Source organism: Salvelinus fontinalis, chromosome 10 (genome assembly GCF_029448725.1).
Source record: "Salvelinus fontinalis isolate EN_2023a chromosome 10, ASM2944872v1, whole genome shotgun sequence".
NCBI lineage: Eukaryota > Metazoa > Chordata > Actinopteri > Salmoniformes > Salmonidae > Salvelinus > Salvelinus fontinalis.
The window spans coordinates 44,895,526-44,905,525 of NC_074674.1; the positions used below are offsets into that span (position 1 = coordinate 44,895,526).

General features: G+C 49.3%; 1 protein-coding gene across 1 annotated transcript in view; it reads left to right on the top strand.

Moving 5' to 3' along the window:
* LOC129863309 (protein furry homolog) overlaps positions 1-10,000 on the top strand; it is a 186,423-nt gene that overhangs the window by 40,129 nt on the left and 136,294 nt on the right. Inside the window, exon 2 of the mRNA XM_055935200.1 lies at positions 2,151-2,344. Coding sequence (XP_055791175.1) covers positions 2,151-2,344 — 194 coding nt within the window. The remainder of the gene's footprint in view (positions 1-2,150; positions 2,345-10,000) is intronic.

Consider the following 10,000-nt stretch of genomic DNA (forward strand, 5'->3'; position numbering starts at 1 on the left):
TAGAGAGCGAGAGACAGAGGGAATGGGGAGATATAGAGAGAGAGAGAGAGAGGGAATGGGGAGATATAGAGAGCGAGAGACAGAGAGAAGGGGGAGATATAGAGAGAGAGAGACAGAGAGAAGGGGGAGATATAGAGAGACAGAGGGAAGGGGGAGATATATATATATAGAGAGAGAGACAGGGACGGGGAGATATATATACAGTATATATATATATATATATATATATATAGAGAGAGAGAGAGAGAGACAGAGAGAGAGGGAAGGGGGAGATATAGAGAGACAGAGAGAGAGAGAAGATGGAGATATATATAAAGAGAGACAGAGGGAAGGGGGAGATATATATACAGTTTATATATATATATATAAATATAGAGAGAGAGAGAGAGAGAGAGAGAGAGAGAGAGAGAGAGAGAGAGGGAAGGGGGAGATATAGTGAGACAGAGAGAGAGGGAGACAAAGGGAAGGGGGAGATATAGTGAGACAGAGAGAGACAGAGGGAATGGGGATATATATATATAGAGAGAGAGAGAGACAGAGTGAATGGGGATATATAGTGAGACAGAGAGAGACAGAGGGAATGGGGATATATATATATATATAGAGAGAGAGACAGAGGGAATGGGGAGATATAGTGAGACAGAGAGAGACAGAGGGAATGGGGATATATATATATAGAGAGAGAGAGAGACAGAGTGAATGGGGGATATATAGTGAGACAGAGAGAGACAGAGGGAATGGGGATATATATATATATAGAGAGAGAGAGAGACAGAGGGAATGGGGAGATATAGTGAGACAGAGAGAGACAGAGGGAATGGGGATATATATATATAGAGAGAGAGAGAGACAGAGTGAATGGGGATATATAGTGAGACAGAGAGAGACAGAGGGAATGGGGATATATAGTGAGACAGAGAGAGACAGAGGGAATGGGGATATATATATATATAGAGAGAGAGAGAGACAGAGGGAATGGGGAGATATAGTGAGACAGAGAGAGACAGAGGGAATGGGGATATATATATATATATAGAGAGAGAGACAGAGGGAATGGGGAGATATAGTGAGACAGAGAGAGACAGAGGGAATGGGGATATATATATATAGAGAGAGAGAGAGACAGAGTGAATGGGGATATATAGTGAGACAGAGAGAGACAGAGGGAATGGGGATATATATATATATATAGAGAGAGAGACAGAGGGAATGGGGAGATATAGTGAGACAGAGAGAGACAGAGGGAATGGGGATATATATATATAGAGAGAGAGAGAGACAGAGTGAATGGGGATATATAGTGAGACAGAGAGAGGACAGAGGGAATGGGGATATATATATATATAGAGAGAGAGAGAGACAGAGGGAATGGGGAGATATAGTGAGACAGAGAGAGACAGAGGGAATGGGGGATATATATATATAGAGAGAGAGAGAGACAGAGTGAATGGGGATATATAGTGAGACAGAGAGAGACAGAGGGAATGGGGATATATAGTGAGACAGAGAGAGACAGAGGGAATGGGGATATATATATATATAGAGAGAGAGAGAGACAGAGGGAATGGGGAGATATAGTGAGACAGAGAGAGACAGAGGGAATGGGGATATATATATATAGAGAGAGAGAGAGACAGAGTGAATGGGGATATATAGTGAGACAGAGAGAGACAGAGGGAATGGGGATATATATATATATAGAGAGAGAGAGAGACAGAGGGAATGGGGAGATATAGTGAGACAGAGAGAGACAGAGGGAATGGGGATATATATATATAGAGAGAGAGAGAGACAGAGTGAATGGGGATATATAGTGAGACAGAGAGAGACAGAGGGAATGGGGATATATATATATATAGAGAGAGAGAGAGACAGAGTGCTGTATTTAGACTATATCCCAGTAATAGATGGAACTATGTTTCCTGTACAGCAGCGTAAAGAGTTGGTTCATAACATGTAATATAGATATAGATATAGTATAGATATAGTTATATAGACACAGCTGAACAGCCTTTGTGCCGATATGTCACCGTTGATCTGCTGTGGGTTTGATTGACTGATGGTTTGATTGTGTTTCTGCAGCGTCTCATGTTAAAAACAAGACATGAATGTGACTGATTGATTAATTTATTGATATCCTCTCTCCATAGCCTCTCCGGTGGGCCTGAAGCCACCGCTCCCGCCCAGCAGCGGTCCCTCGTCAGAGAGGAAGGGTCCCGTCGCCATGGTGCCTGTTACCGTGGACCCCGAGAGCAAGCCTGGGGAGTTCGTCCTCAAGAGTCTGTTCGCTAACTTCACCTCCGTCTCCGAGAGGAAGATACGCATCATCATGGCCGAACCACTGGTCAGTGCAGTGTCTCTCTCCCTCTCTTTCTCCATTTCCCTCTCTCTCCATCTCTCTCCCTCCCTCTCTCTCCCTCCCTCTCTCTCCCTCCCTCTCTCTCCCTCCCTCTCTCTCCATCTCTCTCTCTCCCTCTCTCTCCCTCCCTCTCTCTCTCTCTCCCTCTCTCTCCATCTCTCTCTCTCTGTCTCTCTCCCTGTCTTTCTCCATCTCCCTCTCTCTCCATCTCCCTCTCTCTCCCTCTCTCTCCCTCTCTCTCTCTCTCCCTCTCTCTCCATCTCTCTCTCTCTTGTCTCTCTCTCACTCTCTTTCTCCATCTCTCTCTCTCTCTGTCTCTCACTCACTCTCTCTCTCTCTCTCTTGTCTCTCTCTCACTCTCTCTCTCTCCCTCTCTCTCCCTCCCTCTCTCTCTCTCTCCCTCTCTCTCCCTCCCTCTCTCTCTCTCTCCCTCTCTCTCCATCTCTCTCTCTCTTGTCTCTCTCTCACTCTCTCTCTCTCTCTCTCACTCTCTTTCTCCATCTCTCTCTCTTCTCTCTCTCTCACTCTCTCTCCCTCTCTCTCCCTCCCTCTCTCTCTCTCTCCCTCTCTCTCCATCTCTCTCTCTCTTGTCTCTCTCTCACTCTCTCTCTCTCACTCTCTTTCTCCATCTCTCTCTCTCTCTGTCTCTCTCCCTCTCTTTCTCCATCTCCCTCTCTCTCCATCTCTGTCTCTCTCTGTCTCTCTCTCCCTCTCTCCCTCCCCCTCTCTCTCTCTCTCTCTCCATCTCTCTCTCTCTTGTCTCTCACTCTCTCTCTCTCTCTTTCTCCATCTCTCTCTCTCTTCTCTCTCACTCTCTCTCCCTCCCTCTCTCTCTCTCTCCCTCTCTCTCCATCTCTCTCTCTTGTCTCTCTCTCACTCTCTCTCTCCCTCTCTCTCTCTCTCTCTCTCTCTCTCTTTCTCCATCTCTCTCTCTCTCTCTTTCTCCATCTCCCTCTCTCTCCCTCTCTCTCCCTCTCTCTCTCCCTTTCTCTCCCTATCTTTCTCTGTCTCTCTCTCTCTCTCTCCCTCTCTCTCTCCCTTTCTCTCCCTATCTTTCTCTGTCTCTCTCTCTCTCTCTCTCTCTTTCTCCATCTCCCTCTCTCTCTCTCCCTCTCTCTCTCCCTTTCTCTCCCTATCTTTCTCTGTCTCTCTCTCTCTCTCTTATTAATGAAATTCAATTCACTTTCAATTCAATTCAAGGGGCTTTATTGGCATGGGAAACATATGTTAACATTGCCGAAGCAAGTGATAATAAGAGATAATAAACAAAAGTGAAATAAACAATAAAAATTAACAGTAAACATTACACCCACAGAAGTTCCAAAATAATAAAGATATTTCAATTGTCATATTATGTCTATATAGTGTTGTAATGATGTGCAAATAGTTAAAGTACAAAAGGGAAAATAAACGTAAATATGTGTTGATTTACAATGGTGTTTGTTCTTCACTGGTTGCCCTTTTCTTGTGGCAACAGGTCACAAATCTTGCTGCTGTGATGGCACACTGTGGAGTTTCACCCAGTAGATATGAGAGTTTATCAGAATTGGATTTGTTTTAAAATTCTTTGTGGATCTGTGTAATCTGAAGGAAATATGTGTCTCTAATATGGTCATACATTGGGCAGGAGGTGAGGAAGTGCAGCTCAGTTTCCACCTCATTTTGTGGGCAGTGAGCACATAGCCTGTCTTCTCTTGAGAGCCAGGTCTGCCTACAGCGGCCTTTCTCAATAGCAAGGCTATGCTCACTGAGTCTGTACATAGTCAAAGCTTTCCTTAAGTTTGGGTCAGTCACAGTGGTCAGGTATTCTGCCACTGTGAACTCTCTGTTCAGGGCCAAATAACATTCTAGTTTGGTCTGTTCTTTTGTTAATTCTTTCCAATGTATCAAGTAATTATCTTTTTGTTTTCGCATGATTTGTTTGTGTCTAATTGTGTTGCTGTCCTTGGGCTCTGTTGGGTCTGTTTGTGTTTGTGAACAGAGCCCCAGGACCAGCTTGCTTAGGGGACTCTTCTCCAGGTTCATTTCTCTATAGGTGATGGCTTTGTTATGGAAGGTTTAGGAATCACTTCCTTTTAGGTGGTTGTAGAATTTAACGTCTCTTTTCTGGATTTTGATAATTAGCGGGTATCGGCCTAATTTTGCTCTGCATGTATTATTTGGTGATTTACGTTGTACATTGCAGATATTTTTGCAGTATTCTGCATGCAGTCTCAATTTGGGGTTTGTCCCATTTCTCTCTCTCTCTGTCTCTCTCTCTCTTTCCCCCTCTCCCTCCCTCTCTCCCCCTCCCCCCTCTCTCTATCTCTCCCTCTCTCCTCCTCTCCCTCTCGCCCCCTCTCCACCTCTCCCTCTCTCCCCCTCTCCCTCTCTCTCCCTCTATCTCTCCCTCTCTCTCTCTCTATCTCTCTCTCTCTCTCCCTCTCCCTCTCTCTCCCCCTCTCCCCCTCTCCCTCTCTCTCCCTCTTTCTCTCTCTCCCTCTGTCTCTCCCTCTCTCTCTATCTCTATCTCTCTCCCCCTCTCCCTCTCCCTCTCCTCCCCTCTCCCCCTCTCCCTCTCCCCTCTCCCTCCTCTCCCCTCTCCTCTCTCTCCCTCTATCTCTCCCTCTCTCCCCCTCTCCCTCTCGCCCTCTATCTCTCCCTTTCTCTCCCTCTATCTCTCCCCCTTCTCCCTTTCTCCCCCTCTCCCTCTCTCTCACTCCCTCTCTCCCCCTCTCCCTCTCTCTCCCTCTATCTCTCCCCCTCTCCCTCTCTCTCCCTCCCTCTCTCCCCCTCTCCCTCTCTCCCTCTATCTCTCCCTCTCTCTCCCTCCCTCTCTCCCCCTCTCCCTCTCTCCCTCTATCTCTCCCCCTCTTCCTCTCTCCCCCTCTCCCTCTCTCTCCCCCTCTCCCCTCTCCCTCTCTCTCCCTCTATCTCTCCCTCTCTCCCCCTCTCCCTCTCTCTCCCTCTCTCCCCCTCTCCCCCTCTCCCTCTCTCCCCCCTCTGCCTCTCTCCTCCCTCCCTCTCTCCCCCTCTCCCCTCTCCCCTCTCCCTCTCTCTCCCTCTATCTCTCCCTCTCTCCCCCTCTCCCTCCCTCTCTCCCCCTCTCCCTCTCTCTCCCTCCCTCTCTCCACCTCTCCCCTCTCCCTCTCTCTCCCTCTCTCTCTCTCCCCCTCTCCCTCTCTCCCTCTCTCTCCCCCTCTCCCTCTCTCTCCCTCCCTCTCCCCCCCCTCTCCCTCTCTCTCCCCTCTCTCCCTCTCTCCCCCTCTCCCCCTCTCCCTCTCTCTCCCTCTATCTCTCCCTCTCTCCTTGTCTCTTAGTCTCAGCTGACTTCCATCAGTCTAATAGTTTAAAGGTTGTCACTGTGTGTCACTGAGACATGCCACTAGATTTAGAGAAGCCAAGCTAAAGCAAAGAACGAGGAGCTGCTTTACAGATGAAGCTGTGTGTGTTTGTTAGGGATGTTATATAGCCAAGTCATTGTTCCTCATTGTGTTATTATCGTTCTGTTTCTCTCTGTATCTCTGAAGCATTTCACTGATAGTCTGTTGTTTACGAAGCACGTGACAAATTACATTTGATTTGACAGAAAATGTAGCATGAATCAGTCCGAAAATCGATTGAAACGTTAAGAAGCGGCGATGTAACATCCTGCTGGTTCACTAATGCTTGATATATTACAATATCTACGATCTTCTGTGAATGAAGGGCAGCAGCCTGCTGAACTAAGACTGGAAATCAAATCACATGTTATTGGTCACATGCGCCGAACACAACAGGTGTAGACCTCACCGTGAAATGCTTACTGACAAGCCCTTAACCAACAATGCAGTTTTAAGAAAATACAACAAAAAGTAAACGATAAGAATAACAAATAATAAAAGACCAGCAGTAAATAACAATAGCGGGGCTATATACAGGGGGAACAGGTACAGAGTCAATGTGTCGATGTGCGGGGGGCACCGGTGTCGAGGTTATTGAGGTAGTATGTACATGCAGGTGGGGTTGTTAAAGTGGCTATGCAGAGATAATAACAGAGTAGTAGCAGCGGAGTGGGGGGAGGAAATAATCTGGGTAGCCATTTGATTAGCAGTTCAGGAGTCTTATGGCTTGAGGGTAGAAGCTTTTTTAGAAGCTTGTTGGACCTAGACCTGGTGCTCCGGTACCGCTTGCCGTGCGGTAGCAGAAAGAACAATCTATGACTAGGGTGACTGGAGTCTTTGACACTTTTTAGGGCCTTCCTCTGAAATCGCCTGGTATCGAGAAGCAATTCATGACTACAGACGTGAGTGGTACGGGGCGGTAGTCATTTAGGCAGGTTACCTTAGTGTTCTTGGGCACAGGGACTATGGTGGTCTGCTTGAAACATGTTGGTATTACAGACTGGGCCAGAGAGAGGTTGAAAAACTCAGTGAAGACACTTGACAGCTGGTCAACTCATTTTCTGACTACGTATCCTGGTAATCCGTCCGACCCCGCGGCCTTGTGAATGTTAGCCTGTTTAAAGGTCTTAGTCGTAGTCGGCTACGGAGAGCGAGATCACACTTGGTTTTGGTCGTTTTGCTTTAAACAGAGTGCCTTTGGTCATTTTTACATTTACATTTTACATTTAAGTCATTTAGCAGACGCTCTTATCCAGAGCGACTTACAAATTGGTGCATTCACCTTATGACATCCAGTGGAACAGCCACTTTACAATAGTGCATCAAAATCTTTTAAGGGGGGGGGGGGGGGGGGGGGGGGTCAGAAGGATTGCTTTATCCTATCCTAGGTATTCCTTAAAGAGGTGGGGTTTCAGGTGTCTCCGGAAGGTGGTGATTGACTCCGCTGTCCTGGCGTCGTGAGGGAGTTTGTTCCACCATTGGGGTGCCAGAGCAGCGAACAGTTTTGACTGGGCTGAGCGGGAACTGTACTTCCTCAGTGGTAGGGAGGCGAGCAGGCCAGAGGTGGATGAACGCAGTGCCCTTGTTTGGGTGTAGGGCCTGATCAGAGCCTGAAGGTACTGAGGTGCCGTTCCCCTCACAGCTCCGTAGGCAAGCACCATGGTCTTGTAGCGGATGCGAGCTTCAACTGGAAGCCAGTGGAGAGAGCGGAGGAGCGGGGTGACGTGAGAGAACTTGGGAAGGTTGAACACCAGACGGGCTGCGGCGTTCTGGATGAGTTGTAGGGGTTTAATGGCACAGACAGGGAGCCCAGCCAACAGCGAGTTGCAGTGACAAGTGCCTGGATTAGGACCTGCGCCGCTTCCTGTGTGAGGCAGGGTCGTACTCTGCGGATGTTGTAGAGCATGAACCTACAGGAACGTGCCACCGCCTTGATGTTAGTTGAGAACGACAGGGTGTTGTCCAGGATCACGCCAAGGTTCTTAGCGCTCTGGGAGGAGGACACAATGGAGTTGTCAACCGTGATGGCGAGATCATGGAACGGGCAGTCCTTCCCCGGGAGGAAGAGCAGCTCCGTCTTGCCGAGGTTCAGCTTGAGGTGGTGATCCGTCATCCACACTGATATGTCTGCCAGACATGCAGAGATGCGATTCGCCACCTGGTCATCAGAAGGGGGAAAGGAGAAGATTAATTGTGTGTCGTCTGCATAGCAATGATAGGAGAGACCATGTGAGGTTATGACAGAGCCAAGTGACTTGGTGTATAGCGAGAATAGGAGAGGGCCTAGAACAGAGCCCTGGGGGACACCAGTGGTGAGAGCGCGTGGTGAGGAGACAGATTCTCGCCACGCCACCTGGTAGGAGCGACCTGTCAGGTAGGACGCAATCCAAGCGTGGGCCGCGCCGGAGATGCCCAACTCGGAGAGGGTGGAGAGGAGGATCTGATGGTTCACAGTATCGAAGGCAGCCGATAGGTCTAGAAGGATGAGAGCAGAGGAGAGAGAGTTAGCTTTAGCAGTGCGGAGCGCCTCCGTGATACAGAGAAGAGCAGTCTCAGTTGAGTGACTAGTCTTGAAACCTGACTGATTTGGATCAAGAAGGTCATTCTGAGAGAGATAGCAGGAGAGCTGGCCAAGGACGGCACGTTCAAGAGTTTTGGAGAGAAAAGAAAGAAGGGATACTGGTCTGTAGTTGTTGACATCGGCGGGATCGAGTGTAGGTTTTTTCAGAAGGGGTGCAACTCTCGCTCTCTTGAAGACGGAAGGGACGTAGCCAGCGGTCAAGGATGAGTTGATGAGGGAGGTGAGGTAAGGGAGAAGGTCTCCGAAAATGGTCTGGAGAAGAGAGGAGGGGATAGGGTCAAGCGGGCAGGTTGTTGGGCGGCCGGCCGTCACAAGACGAGAGATTTCATCTGGAGAGAGAGGGGAGAAAGAGGTCAGAGCACAGGGTAGGGCAGTGTGAGCAGAACCAGCGGTGTCGTTTGACTTAGCAAACGAGGATCGGATGTCGTCGACCTTCTTTTCGAAATGGTTGACGAAGTCGTCTGCAGAGAGGGAGGAGGGGGGGGGGGGAGGAGGATTCAGGAGGGAGGAGAAGGTGGCAAAGAGCTTCCTAGGGTTAGAGGCAGATGCTTGGAATATAGAGTGGTAGAAAGTGGCTTTAGCAGCAGAGACAGAAGAGGAAAATGTAGAGAGGAGGGAGTGAAAGGATGCCAGGTCCGCAGGGAGGCGAGTTTTCCTCCATTTCCGCTCGGCTGCCCGGAGCCCTGTTCTGTGAGCTCGCAATGAGTCGTCGAGCCACGAAGCGGGAGGGGAGGACCGAGCCGGCCTGGAGGATAGGGGACATAGAGAGTCAAAGGATGCAGAAAGGGAGGAGAGGAGGGTTGAGGAGGCAGAATCAGGATATAGGTTGGAGAAGGTTTGAGCAGAGGGAAGAGATGATAGGATGGAAGAGGAGAGAGTAGCGGGGGAGAGAGAGCAAAGGTTGGGACGACGCGATACCATCCGAGTAGGGGCAGTGTGGGAAGTGTTGGATGAGAGCGAGAGGGAAAAGGATACAAGGTAGTGGTCGGAGACTTGGAGGGGAGTTGCAATGAGGTTAGTGGAAGAACAGCATCTAGTAAAGATGAGGTCAAGCGTATTGCCTGCCTTGTGAGTAGGGGGGGAAGGTGAGAGGGTGAGGTCAAAAGAGGAGAGGAGTGGAAAGAAGGAGGCAGAGAGGAATGAGTCAAAGGTAGACGTGGGGAGGTTAAAGTCACCCAGAACTGTGAGAGGTGAGCCGTCCTCAGGAAAGGAGCTTATCAAGGCATCAAGCTCATTGATGAACTCTCCGAGGGAACCTGGAGGGCGATAAATGATAAGGATGTTAAGCTTGAAAGGGCTGGTAACTGTGACAGCATGGAATTCAAAGGAGGCGATAGGCAGATGGGTAAGGGGAGAAAGAGAGAATGACCACTTGGGAGAGATGAGGATCCCGGTGCCACCACCCCGCTGACCAGAAGCTCTCGGTGTGTGCGAGAACACGTGGGCAGACGAAGAGAGAGCAGTAGGAGTAGCAGTGTTATCTGTGGTGAGCCATGTTTCCGTCAGTGCCAAGAAGTCGAGGGACTGGAGGGAAGCATAGGCTGAGATGAGCTCTGCCTTGTTGGCCGCAGATCGGCAGTTCCAGAGGCTACCGGAGACCTGGAACTCCACGTGGGTCGTGCGGGCTGGGACCACCAGGTTAGGGTGGCCGCGGCCACGCGGTGTGAAGCGTTTGTATGGTATGTGCAGAGAGGAGAG